The sequence below is a fragment of the Lotus japonicus genome, chromosome 5 (assembly GCF_012489685.1).
Source record: "Lotus japonicus ecotype B-129 chromosome 5, LjGifu_v1.2".
In the NCBI taxonomy this organism is placed as follows: Eukaryota; Viridiplantae; Streptophyta; class Magnoliopsida; order Fabales; family Fabaceae; genus Lotus; species Lotus japonicus.
In genome coordinates this window covers 13420840-13435353 of record NC_080045.1, presented here as the reverse complement: position 1 = coordinate 13435353, position 14514 = coordinate 13420840, and the positions used below count along the sequence as shown (strand labels likewise).

Below are 14514 nucleotides of genomic sequence, written 5' to 3'. Positions count from 1 at the left end.
TGACCAGAGTCATAGCCTGACATTAGAACACTCAGAAAACAACGTTAGAGTACCATAATTGTTCATACACAATAGTTAACATGTAATCATCAAAACATAGAGTTGTACTACTAGATCAAAACTTGATCTTACAAATACCTCACTTTCATCTTCATAGTCTAACTCAGCCTCAGATGCTGGATCTGATTCAGCTTTTGAATATGTTTCTTTGTCTTTGACGATAGCCATGAGTCCTTCAACGACTTCGCCATCAGAGTCTACTTCTTATGCGTCTGAATCATCAAGAGTTACCATTAGACCTTTCTTAGCCTTGACATACTTCTTAGGCTTCTTGTCTTTCTTCAGCTTAGGACAATCACTCTTGTAATGTCGTGGCTCCTTGCATTCAAAGCATGTAACCTCTTTGGATGATGACTTACGTTGACCAGATGAAGACTCTTGTTTTCCTTTGACTCTTGATGAACCTTTGTATTTGTTTTTCCTGTGCTTCCAGAGGTGATTCAGTCTCTTTGAAAGGAGTGAGAGCTCATCTTCATCAGAATACTCAAACGATTCGTCTGAAACTTATTCAGCTTGAAGCACCTTGGTCTCCTCAGACTTCACCTTCAGAGCTATGGATCTTTGCTTCCTCTGAGCAACTTGATCAGCACGATCTATCTCATGACTCTTCAGAATGCTGATGAGTTCTTCTAAGCTCATCTTTTTGATGTCTTTAGACAATTTCAGGGAACTCATCAAAGGAATCCACTTCTCAGGAAGACCTCTGAGAATTCTCTTCACATGATCAGTATTGGTGTAGCCTTTGTCAAGTATTCTAATTCCAGAGATGATCATCTAAAATCTAGAGAACATGGCATCTATTGTTTCATCAGGTTCCATCATGAAGGCTTCATACTTTTTGATCAAGGACAGCGTCTTTGTCTCATAGACATCTTCATTTCCTTCATGAGACATCTTCAAGGAATCGAAGATCGCCTTGGCAGAATCACGGTCTGTGATCTTCTCATATTCTTCATATGAGATAGCACTCAGCAAGATGGTTCTTGCTCTGTGATGATCTTTGTACATTTTCTTTTGAGCATCAGTCATCTTGTCTCTTGGAATCTTCTCTCCATCTTCATCAACAGGGCGAGTGTAGCCATCAATAATGTGATCCTAGAGATCAGCATCAAATCCAAGAAAGAAACTTTCGATTCTATCTTTCCAGTAATCAAACTTTTCTCCGTCAAAGATAGGTGGTTTAGCAATATAGTGATCTCTTTGAGCATCGCTGGTGGTGGCAACCATTTGCGTTTTCACACCGGTCCGGATCTCTGAACACTGTTAAGTGTGCTAATCAGAACTTACGCTCTGATACCAATTGAAGGTATGAAAAACATTAGAAAGGGGGGATTTGAATAGGGTTTTTAGCTTTTAGAAATTTCCCTCTAAGATTAAGGATAATCTTTTCGAACTACAGATCACGAGGTGCAAGAGATAAGGGAAAGAGAAAAGAACACAATGATTTTATCCTGGTTCACTTGATAAATCACTCAAGCTAATCCAGTCCACCCGTTAAGGTGATTTCTTCCTTCTCAGAATGAAGGAAATTCACTATTCAATGATTGTTACAACTGCACTAGCAACCTGCTCAGTGATTAACAATACAATGACCTAGCAACACTAGGACAACCTTGCCTTAGTCTTCTCAAGAATTCTGACCTCACTGGTCTCTCAAGGAACTACAAACAAAGTTTGTGAAAGAGTTTGATTTACAAAGAGATGCTTCTAAACAAACAGACGTAAACACTAATAAGAACAATGAAGAAATATTGCTAAGGTATTCGCTGAAAGTATTTCACGTGTATGCACAAAGTTTCTTAGCTGATTTCTTCTGTCTTCAGCCTTTAAATACTCCAAGGTTTAGAATGTGTATCCGTTGGATGAATCTGTCCGTTGGAGGGCAGTTTGGAATTTCCAGAGTCTGCTATGGCTGAACGTCGTAGGTAAGGCAGTCAGAATAATACATTAGCTTTTGTACGAATGACAGTGACATTGCCTTAGCCTAGTTAACTCTTGATCTTGGGCGCCGCTTCATGTTGGAACTTGTGAAGCTTGTGTGATCAGAGTCAGAAGGAAGCTTGGATCCTCTGACCTTCAGAACTTCTGCTTTTGGACCGTTCATCAGAACATCTGGCCTTCAGAGCATGAAGTGCTTCAGGTCTTGAGAGCCAGCTTATTCTTGGACTTCAGAGCTTCCAAGTCTTCAGCTTCTGGACTGTTCCTCAGAACATCTTGTCTTCAGAACTTCAGAGTTTGGATCGTTCGGAGTCCACATCAGAGCTTTTAATCTTCAGAGCGTCTGAAGCGTTTGCTACCGTTCAGAAGAACGTAGTTAAATGCAGAAGCGTTGTGCTGGTTACTCTTGGTCTTCAACTTCTGATTAGTATATCATCTTTGAATCAGAGTCAGAGCCTGTTTGTCACAAATTAAAAAGACAAACGTTAGAGTACCACAATTGTTCATACATAATAATAAACTTGTTATCATCAAAACATAGAGTTGTACCACCTGACCAAATCTTGGTCTTACACCAGAGGCTTCAGCCGCCGCTCAAACCACCGTCCTGCATTCTTGCTCGATTTCGCGTGAAAACGATTAGCTTTCTCGCTTTCTGGTTTATTTTCGCACTTTCGAATGCGTTACCTATGCACTCTAATATACGTTAACCACTCACTTTAGAGTGCGTGACCTTCGCACTTTAAAGTGTCTGGCCTTCGAACTTTAAACTGTGTGTGGGATACTATATGCACTTTAACTCTAATTGTTATTCACTTTAAAGTGTGAAGGCGGCACACTTTAAAGTGCATGTTGACAGACGATGATATAAACCAGATCCTATTGTTTGATACAGATGGCAAGGACAAAGAATCTGAATAGTAGGTGTCCAATCTGTGATGACCAATCGGTCGTGGTTGCCCCCTCACGTAGGCATCCCACGATGTTAGAATGCAAAAGGCGAGCAGAAGAAAACCGTGTACATGGGATTATCATTAATGAGCCTGAAGCTGAAGAGGTTCAACATGTTGTGCAAGAGCCTGAAGAGGAAGACAATGATGATGATGAGAACGAAGAGGAGGAGTCCGAGAATGAGGATGAGGTTTACTACCAAGGAGGGCCTTTTGACTTGTACTGTTGACAAGTTATAAAACTCATGTTGCCTATCAGATATGGAAGCATTACATTGACCCATAAACTGAGCATTGCCGGGACATCATCCAATTTTACTACCATGACAGACATCTACAGGGGACACCAGTGTACTACAATGGTCATATTAGGAAAATGGTTCGCGATTCCGGTTTTGAGCCTCTAATGACATGCAACTTGCCCAGCATTGACAGAGCCATGTTGACAGCTTTCGTAGAGAGATGACATCCTGAGACGTCATCCTTTCATATGACTTTCGGCAAAATGACTATTACTCTCGACGATGTCTCATCATTGCTGCATATCTCTGTCACAAGGGATTTCTTTACGCTTGCTAGTCTTACCCGGGAGGGTGCTATTGTTGTCTTGGTTGATCAGCTTAAGGTGACAGAGGAGGAGGCTTATGATGAGATTGATCTAAACAATGGAGCCTCTGTGTCGCTACTCATGTCTCGCTGGTGTTGCAGAGGAAAAGGAAAATGACTTTCCGGATGCAATTGCGAGAGCATTCTTATTGCAGTTGGTGGGGATGACTCTCTTTTGTGGAAAGGACAACAACAAGGTTGAGATTTATTAGTTTTATTCTGAATTCAACTTTTAATTCCATGTATTTCAACTTTTTATAAAAAAGCAAAATGGATATATATTAATAGGCAATAAGAGAAACACCCGCTCTAAAAAAAAGCGCAGCAAACTACAAACTGTTGGATGCTAAAGCTAGCCCAGTCCAAAAAGCACACAACCTCTAATATGCACAAAACACACACCATTTTTTAACATGGTGTCACACCACCATGTCAAAAAATATTATTCATTATTAAACTTATCTGAAAAATAATATTAATTATGCAATATTTTTTAACTAATGTGTCACACCACCATGTTAACCAAATGAATACCATAATTCCCTTGTGCAATATTATTCCCTTGAATCAACATGGTGGTGTGATACATTAGTTAAAAAATATTGCATAATTAATATTATTTTTCAGATAAGTTTAATAATTAATAATATTTTTTGACTATGTATATATTTATAAAATAATTACTATGATTTTTTAGAACATATAATTTTTAACTCGTATTTAACTTTTTTCCAAAAAAAAAAATGGAACATTAAAAAGTACATTAAAAACGAAATGAGTAAAAATGGGAAGTTATGTATGATAATTGGGTTGCTAATGGTAGAGAATAAATATATGGTTTAATATAGAAGTATCAAATGAAGATATGGAAGATGCATCATCATATATAAGAAGAATAACAAAATACAATTTCAAAAAAAAAAAAAAAAAAACAAAATACAATAGGAAAGTCAAAATTTATTGTGATTAATAGATCATGTTATTTATTTTAATTTAAAATTGATCCTAATATAAAATTATAGATTGTTTAAACTGCATATATTTATATTCATCGAAAATTTATTTGTTGCTTAAAAGAGGTAGATTGCAATTTTTGAATAATAAGGGGTTATAAATATAATAATGATGATTTAATTTTGATTGATATATTTATTAATTATATTAAAATTTAAATTTTAAAAACATTACAACTTTAAATATATGCAAAATAAAAAATATAAAAACTAATTGAAAGTGAGAAATTGAATTACGATGGGACTAGTGACACGTGACATTGACCATAGTTGAAATAAATTTCTTTTATTTAAATTTATCGGGTTGAAAAAAATGAAGAATTAATTTTATTTTTTCGAATAAATATATTTCAATTTTTTATTTTTGGAATAAATATATAATTTTTTATTCAGAATAAATTTTTCAAAAACATATTCAGAATTTGAGGCATTTATTAAAATTTCCTATTTATCACATTTTTAAAATCAAATTATATTTAAGAAGCAAATTCAATTTTTTATTTTGATTTTGGAATAAATATTAAAAAAATTATTCAGAATTAATTTTTTCAACATAGAGTTTTATTAACTCATTTAATTTGTTTTAAAAAAAACTATGGAACGTTAAAAGTACATTAAACATGAAATGAGTAAAAAGGGGAAGTCCAAAAAAGGTGCATGATAATTGGGTTTCTAATGGTCTGCAGAAAATAATTATATGTTTTAATTTAGTGGATTAAAACATTTTCCAATGGTCTGCAGAAAATAATAATTATATGAAGAATTTTCTTCTAATGGTCTGCAGAAAATAATTATATGTTTTAATCATGTATACAAATAATTATATGTTTTTAATGAGATGTATCATCGTAATACCTTGTCCCAGCCATCTTATTGAGTGGATTGTGATAATTGAGGCTATAAAGCCCCCACTTAGGAATTAGTTGTGTGTATTGGAGTCAAAATCCTGGCATAAGTGAGTTGACCCATGGGTAAGAGCTATTTTGACAATAATAGTGGTGCGAGAGAGAATGCAACACCAATTTAAGACATACTCCTAAACATTTATGACATTGCATGTGTTGTGGCTATAAATTGATATCCTGGCCACATAAGTTTCAACATTGATTCGTCTAAAGAGTTTATACAAGCTCCTTTGAGATGGAAGACCTAATCATGACTTATGAGGATAATGACGGGGTTGTTAGGTTTCTACCTGGATATAAGTTTGATCCCATTGATGAGATTCTTGTGGATTTCTACCTAAAAATGAGGGTCTTTTCTCAACCTCTTCCAATTGAAATCATTCCAGATTTTAATGTGTTTCAGACTGAGCCTTGGAGTCTACCAGGAGGAGGTTGGTGAATTTTTTTAAAACAAAAATCTCTTATTTTCACGGTTCCATGAGCACTTTAGTGTGTGTGTTTAGATCAAAGTTTTTCACAATTGATTTTGATAAAATTGATTGTAGAAATCTAAGTGATTTATGTTTGATAAATGTATGAAAATATGATTTTGTTGGGAAATGCGAAATTCAGTTGTAAGATCTCACAATTAATTTTGTTCAGTGCATAAGCTACTCTCTCTAACTTCTACCTGAGTTAATTCTGGGTATGAGATCCATTATCCAAAATAACTCTCAAACATCAATACCTTCATAAAGAATCGATTTTAACCAACTAGAACTGATTCTAAGGTTTCCCAACGAAGAAACCAAACACACTCTTAATATTTTATGGCTCTTGTGTTAACCTAGAGTAGGAGAATAGTGGTATCATGTCACAAAAATGAAACAAATTATCCATGTCCTATGAATGTTATGTGTTTTTTAAAAGTGAGAATTGAACCAAGATGATATTTTGAATTTTTTTTATTCTCAGATGGAAAGATTTTCAATGAGCGCAAGTGCTTCTTCCACAATACTATGGGTCATGATGACCTTGAAAACCTTGACATGAGAGTTGCTGAGAGCGGCCTGTGGAAAGTTATGGAAAAGGGGAAAGATGTTCCTATCCCTACAAACAATGAGGTGATTGGGAAGAGGAACATCGTTAACTATTGGGAAGTGCAAGGAGATTGTGCTAGGAGGACAAGATGGATAATGCATGAGTTTCGCCTTGCGTCAATTACTAACCCATCCAAGGTAATTAAAGAAAATAAATGTGACTTACTAATTGTCAAGGTATCACATTAACTAGAGGCATGATCAAATAAGTCCTTACATAGGATAGAGAAATCATCACCCACAAGCTAGCTCTTTGGGTAAAGTTTGACCTAACTCGGTTTAAAGATTGTTTTCATTATGAATTTAGAGTAAGAAAAATTCTACCGACACACATTTTTGAGCCTTATCTCAAACATACTCCATAAGATTAGTTTATTTCTTCAAAAGCCAACACAGTTTTTAAAAAGTGAGACAAATGTGTTGACTTTTTAAAAAGTAAACCAATCACGTAAAATGTGTTTGAGAGGTATTTATAAAAACAATTCGGTAATGTATTCTGAATTATCATGAAAATGATTTGTTGGTTAGGTAGGATCATTATCGAATTTTTTTTAATTTTTTTATTCATTATGAGTATTTGATTACTGAACTTTGTTACTCAAAATGCAGAAAGCAAATTGGGCTGCGTACCGCATCTTTCAGATTAAGGATGCAAAGAATGTGAAGAATGCAAAGAATAGCAAAATAGTGTATAATGGGGAAAGCAGTAATAATGGAAGTGTTGAAGTCTTTGATTTCAGTGCTGAGAATGGAAGTTTCTCAAGCCCTCCCAAATGACTCCTTCCTTGAGCTAGATTAGTGAATCTCCCTAAAAAAACTTGTCCTACCCTCTTTATTGGTTCCATTTTCTCATAATTGACTAATAAGTGATTGTTTAGTGTAATGAATGTCATGTCATGGCAGATAATGATAAGTTTTGAAACCCTACAAGTCATATTTTTACAAATTCTTTATACATATATAATAGTAAATTTTCCATTTTTGATTTTTTGATATAATATTCTCTATGAAATATAAATAAATTCGCGCAATGAACGTCCAACACGTTTGTTTTATATTTAGTGAATACATACTATTTTATACTTTTTACATATTATTATTGACTATTAATGTCACTATAAAGCAGTTTTAAATTTTCATATTTTAGTAATTAATATATTTAATATAAAACCGTTATATGAATTTATTTATTTTAACTTTTTTTACCTAAACTATATTTCAACTTTTATAAATTATTTTCCTAGTTTTTTTTTTGGACTGGGCGAGACCCTAGGGTCCCTCGCCTAGGCGCGCCAGCCAGGGGCGACGCGCAAGCCAGGAATTTGAGCCTTCTCCTGGGAGGCCCAATTGTCCCATTGGGAGGAATTAGGGGCGCCAAGCCCAACCCCCAAATATATAAATAGGGGACGGTTACCAATTGTAAATGACTTTTAGCTCATTTGAGAAATAAAAGCTTGAAATTCAGTTACTTTCTCTCTCTAAGCGGTTACGCTCTAAACTCTCTCTAGATTCTCACATCACGATCCTATCACTATGGGTACTGTACCTCATCTCTATGTTCTTGGATAGAACATTTGGCGCCGTCTGTGGGGATCGGTAGATTTCGATTCCCGGACTACGTGGATTGTGATTTGGTTGAGAGAAGTTCGATTTTCCGTGCATTTCTCTACGGTTTTTTGGAATTTTGGTTGAATTCCTAGTTCGCTGGTGAAGCCTAATGGAGGCACATCGTCGACAAAGTAGGGGAAGGCTGGGACACACGTGCGGTCCGCCATTGCGTCGCGCATGTGGAAGGCAGCGCGGTGAATCGAGAGGTGAACTGCTATCATTTGAGACGTTGGACGCTCACGGAGATTGGAGATGGTTAATCCGCGACGTTAATAACCGCCTGGAGCAGCAGGATAGGGAAGAATGGTGCGCTTACCACCGAACAACAGGCCACGTTACAGAGGAATGTCACGATTTGCAGCGCGCGGTTGAGCAACTGATAGCGGTGGGGAACCTGTTAGACCTCAGGGCGATCAGGCCTTAACGACTAAAGAAGTGAGCACGATCGCAGGAGGATTTGGCGGAGGTGGAGTCACTAGTGCAGCAAGAAAGCGATACGCCAGGGCGGTGAACGCGGTCACAGAGACTCCTTTCAGTTTTTCACACCCAGACATTACATTTTCGCCCGCGGACTTCTGCGGAATAAAGTCGCACATAGACGATCCGATTGTGGTCCTACTTCGTCAACCAACTCAATGTACAGCGAGTGCTTCTAGATCAAGGAAGTTCGGCGGACATCATTTACGGTGACGCGTTTGATCGGTTCGGTTTGAAAGAAGGAGACCTCACTCCCTACGCAGGGAATCTTTTGGGGTTCGCGGGCGAACAAGTATGGGTAAGGGGCATCCTCGACCTTGATACTACATTTGGTGAGTTTGAGAACGCTAGGACACTGAAGGTAAGATACCTAATCCTGGGAGCGGTGGGATCCTACAACATGATAATCGGTCGGAATACCTTGGACCGTCTGTGCACCGTGATCTCAACAGCACATCTGGAACTCAAGTATCCGTTACCAAATGGGCGAATTGTGACAGTTATTGTGGACCAGAAGAGTGCAAGGGAATGCTATTGCAACGCGGTGGAACGATATTTGAAAAAGAATGCTTCGACAGGACACCGATGCAACGAAGTCGATGTGCCAAAGGATAATCTAGATCCGAGAGGCGAGGGGCGCGTTAACAGGTCCACACCGATCGAAGAAACTAAGGAACTGAAATTTGGCGAGAAAGTCCTCAAAATCGGAACCAGGTTGATTGAGAATCAAGAACAGAGGTTATCGAAGCTATTGGGTGAAAATCTGGATCATTTTGCTTGGAGTCACAAAGACATGTCGGGAATAGACCCAAACTTCATTTGCCACAGGCTGGCACTAAATCCCGGAATCAAACCAATAACCCAGACACGCCGGCGAATGGGCGATGAAAAGGAAAAGGCGATTCAACAAGAGGTTAACAAATTGCTGGCGGCGGACTTTATTCGAGAAATCAAATATCCGACATGGTTGGCGAACGTGGTGATGTTGAAAAAGGCGAATGGGAAATGGCGCATGTGTGTGGACTACACGGATCTGAACAAAGCATGTCCGAAGGATTCTTACCCGCTGCCAAGCATCGACAAATTGGTGGATGGAGCGTCCGGAAACGAGCTGCTAAATCTGATGGATGCCTATTCAGGGTATCACCAAATCAAGATGCACCCGTCAGATGAGGACAAGACAGCCTTCATGACCGCCAGAGTGAATTACTGTTATCAAACAATGCCTTTTGGATTAAAGAATGCCGGGGCGACATACCAACGGCTGATGGATAGGGTTTTTGAAGATCAAGTGGGAAGGAACATGGAGGTTTACGTCGATGACATGATCGTAAAGTCTGTTTTGGGAACCAATAATCATGAGGACTTGTCAGAAGCTTTTGGCAGACTCCGAAAGCATAACATGAGACTCAATCCGGAAAAATGTTCTTTTGGGATACAAGGTGGGAAGTTCTTAGGCTTTATGATAAACTCAAGGGGAATTGAAATCAATCAGGATAAGTGCAAAGCAATTCAGGAAATGAAGAGCCCAAGCAGTGTGAAAGAGGTGCAGCGCCTGACGGGGTGGATCGCGGCCCTTTCCAGGTTTCTCCCTCATTCGAGCGACAAGTCAGCCCCGTTCTTCAAGTGCCTTAAGAAAAACACAGCTTTTGAGTGGAGTCCAGAATGTGAGGAAGCCTTCAATCGCCTCAAGGAGATGTTGTTTGCACCGCCTGTTCTGTCGAAACCCATCCAAGGTTTCCCTTTACATTTGTATTTCTCTGTCAGCGACCACGCAATCAGCTCAATAATTCTCCAAGAAATAGATGGTGAACAAAAAATAGTTTACTTTGTAAGTGATACGCTCCAGGGGCGGAAGTCTGATACCAAAAGATAGAGAAAGCAGCGCTCGCCGTACTCGTTGCCGCCAGGCGCCTAAGGCCTTACTTCCAGAGCTTTCAGGTAAAAGTAAGAACTGACCTACCTTTGAGACAGGTGTTACAGAAGCCGGACTTATCAGGAAGGCTCGTCGCGTGGTCGGTGGAACTATCAGAATATGGTTTGCAGTATGACAAGAGGGGAAAAGTCGGAGCGCAGGTTTTAGCTGATTTTGGGGTGGAATTAACACCAGAAGTCGGCGAAAGAGTAAACATGCAATGGACGTTGTTCGTCGATGGCTCATCGAATGAGAGCGGAAGTGGAGTAGGGGTCACTTGATGACCCTAGTTTAGTAGTGGTTTTAGGGTCATTTCTCTGTTAGTTTTGAGTCTTTTTATTGAGTCTCATGTAATGTTTCATGCATTATCATGCATTTTTATCTTTCTTGGTGTTTTTACTTTGTTTTGGTAATTTTATAGTTTTATAGGGACCTTTCTTGCATTTTAAGTAAGTTTAGGACAGCAGAAGAAAGAGCAAGAGCCACGTCAGGAGATTAATGTAAAAACCGGTAAGACGCAAGATGCTGTAATCCTTCCTGAAAACTACCAATTACGTCTTGCTGGTTCTGTTATGGATGAAGCATGGATCCAGAGATGTGCAAGGGCACGTACCCTACTGTCAATACCTGTGGATGTTTTGCAGGAACAATTTGGACAAATAGGTTTGTTCAATTTTCGCCTAATTCCTTTGGGAGCAGAGGAAGTGATTCTGGAGTTTGAAACTAAGACAGACATGGAGGAAACTATTACAGAATGCACATTTTTCTTAGAGCAAAAATTGTATGATATTCAGCCTTGTACGCTGCTTTCGTTTGGGGCGGCTCAGCTAGTATGGATTCGTCTGTGGCAGGTTCCGTTAGGCTTGTGGAATGAATCTTTTTTTACTTCTGTTGGAAATAGGCTTGGTGCTTATGTTATGTCTGACTCTCCTACCTTGCTGCGACATAGAGCTGATTTTGCCCGTATTTTGGTTCGTATGCACCATCCAATTCTGCATTCCTTTACCTTGGCCGTTGATGTTGGCGGTACAACGAGTATTGTTCTGGTTAAGAAGGATCCAGAAGCATACAATTATGGAACGGTAGAGGCAATTCCGTCGACGCCGGTTAAAGTTTATAATTCACAAGATGATGGGAGCTCTGATGAAGGATCTGTGGGGGAGGTGCAGGGACAAGATACAGTGGAAACGTCTGCTGTGTCGCTCTCTCTTGAGAAGAATTATGAAGCCGCGGTCGTCATCGAAACAGGTACGGTAGATGAGGTCTATAAGGATGGAGTGGCGGAGGGATTAAAAATTTGTGGTGCTTCACCATCTGAGAGAGTGTTGGATGCTCTGCGTAAGGCGATACCGGCGGAGGAGGTGGCGGGGACGACTAACAAGGGCTGCTGTAGGCCGCAATCAATGGGGGAAGAAGTGGGGACAGATCAAAATTCAAAAATTCAGGCGTTGGCAGCCATCAATGTAGCAGAGGAACGTAAGGAGCAGTTGCAAATGCTTATTGAATCAGGTTACACGTTACAGGAGATAAAGGAATGGAAGGACAATTTAAATAAAGAAGATATTCTGTTAAAAGAGAAACAAATCAGCGATAAATTCATTCAGAATCAAGGGAAGGGATATGCTGTTACGGGATACTCATTCAATGCTCAGGATTTGAATCAAAAATCATTTATTTGCAGGCCTTTTAACTCATCCAGCTGGGACCCGCTTGGCAATACAAAAATTAATGGGGTTGAGGCATGTTTGCCTGTCATGAAATCTATACAAAACAACTTATTTGAGGGTGCAACAGCTTCTGAAATTTTGCCAACCTCTGCCGTACGTGGAATCACAGATATCTTTGTGCGTACATCACCTCATCAAATAATAAGAACACGTATTTCTCAACCCACTCCTGGTCGCACCTTCTCTTCTCCAGAGAGGCAAACCTTACAGTGCTTTCCTATCCCGTTACCAGATGCGCTTGGTTCATCAGTGATTTTGGAGGAGAAGGAATCACTAAAAACAAATTCATCTAAGAAGAGTGCACAGCGGGGTCGCCCAAAGGGAAGTAAAAATAAACCTATTCCTCTTCCGAATGATTTTTTGGAGCTGTTGCAAGGGGAAGATGGTGTGACAACCAGAGCTCAGAGGACTTGGCTTCTAGGTAAACAACTGGGGTTGAAACCGAGAGGGTCTGAGGCTTTGATGCTCCGTGGTTTAGAGACTCAAATCCGGCAAAATCACCCTCATCTCAAGTAATATGTCTGGACCTTGGATAACTTGGAACGTTCGCGGGCTAGGTGATCCTACAAAACGTGAGGCAGTAAGGAAATCAGTGATGCAATTGAAACCGGAACTCTTGCTGTTACAGGAAACTAAACTGAATGAGCAACATAAACGTACTACACCTCTGTGGACTCAGTTTGTATATGCAGCATATTGAGTCTAATTCTATTGGAACAGCAGGTGGATTAATGTGTTTATGGCGGGAGAGTTCTCTACAGGTTCTGACAGCGGCTGTGGAAACATGGTTTATTCTTTGTTGCTTTTGCTGTTTTGTTGTTGTTGTTGTTTCTGTTGTTGTTTTGTTGTTGCTGTTGCTATTTTACTGTTGCTATTTTGCTGCTGCTGTTTGGCGTTGCTGCTGCTGTTGCTGTTTTGCTGGTTGCTGTTGTGATATCGCTGTTTTTGCTGCTCTTTTCTGCTACTGTTGCCGCCTATTGTAGTTTGCTGGTTTGTTGCTGTTTTGATCATACATAGCTACTGCCTGGGACTTGACTGCGCTTGAAATTTTTGTACCTTGGTGGATATTTAAATATGGAGATCATAGATTATATGGGGGCATGCTTTCTTGTTCAGATGCAGAATGGTTTTCCCATGTTGGTGGTACTCTTTTTCCTTCCTAGGTTTTTATCCCACTGGGTTTTTCCTAGAAAGGTTTTAATGAGGCCCCTTCATGGGATTCGTTTAAGGCCATTTTGTGGGTTGGTGGTGGGTTTTGTGCATTTCTCATATATGCACTTTGTTCTTATATAATTTGGTCAGTATGTACTCTACTTTAGTCTTGAGCGGTTTTTGGCTCAGGCTCTTATATTAATATTACTCATTTCGTGTTCAAAAAAAAAAAGTAAGTTTAGGACTTGCATATCTTTTCTACATGAATTGAGGGTCTTTTGTGCTAATAAACTCTTGGAAATCCTAGATATTTTCCTTGCTTTGTTCCCAAGCAGCTAGGTCTGAAAACTGATGAAGAAAGAAGGTCAAGAGGCTTGGAGAATTTAAAGGAGGCATTTAGAGGAGTTAAGAAGAAGTTCAAGAAGCTTTTTAGCATGTAGAGAGCGCTCAGGCGCTAGAGCGCCTGAGCGCCAACTGATTCGTAGTTTCTGTCATGCTAGAAAGGAATTGGCGCCTGAGCACTCCTGTTGAGCGCCTGAGCGCCAATTACCTCCAGAAGCTACTTTTTCCACTTGGAATTGGCGCTCAGGCGTGCTTAATTGGCGCCTGAGCGCCCAGACTCGACCTGTTTGCCTATAAATAGGCTTTTTGTCATTTCTTTTGTAACTTTTGTCATTTCTATACATTCCTAAATAATTTAAAAGTAAGGTTAGGCTTTGGAGCTTGAGGAGAAGCTTTCTCCAAGTCCATGTTCCAGGTTTTATCCTTTCTTTCTTGTATAGGTTCTATAGCCATCCTTGGCTAAACCCCTTTTGCTTTGGGTTCTTTGTGAGACTTATGATGTTTTAATCTTAATTCCTATTTCTATTCATGAATCCTCTGAGTAAACCCTTGAATCCCATATCCATGCTTTATGTTTCAAGCTTGATTGCGAACTAGCTTCATGCTTTTCTATAATAGAACAGAAGTTTGTTATAGATTAGGGACTTGTTGTGGGATTACCCCTTCTATGCTTGCTACTAGGAATAGAGGAAGGGTTGGGGTTTGTTGGCCTGAATTGCATGCTTAGTGCCTTTAGAAAATG

At 39.2% G+C, this 14514-nt stretch overlaps 1 protein-coding gene across 1 annotated transcript; it reads left to right on the top strand.

The window, feature by feature from the left end:
- Positions 1-5722: 5722 nt before the first annotated feature.
- Positions 5723-7328, top strand: LOC130719100 (NAC domain-containing protein 83-like). The gene is made up of 3 exons (XM_057569743.1): positions 5723-5903; positions 6427-6689; positions 7161-7328. The coding sequence occupies exons 1-3, from the start codon at positions 5723-5725 to the stop codon at positions 7326-7328; spliced, it is 612 nt and encodes a 203-aa protein (XP_057425726.1).
- Positions 7329-14514: the final 7186 nt, after the last annotated feature.

Excerpts from the sequence above, each read along its gene's own strand:
- LOC130719100 (XM_057569743.1), top strand. The coding sequence starts at position 5,723 with ATGACTTATGAGGATAATGACGGGGTTGTTAGGTTTCTACCTGGATAT. Across the intron at positions 5,904-6,426 it reads TTGGAGTCTACCAGGAGGAG|ATGGAAAGATTTTCAATGAG; the intron begins GTTGGTGAATTT and ends TTTTATTCTCAG. Across the intron at positions 6,690-7,160 it reads CAATTACTAACCCATCCAAG|AAAGCAAATTGGGCTGCGTA; the intron begins GTAATTAAAGAA and ends CTCAAAATGCAG.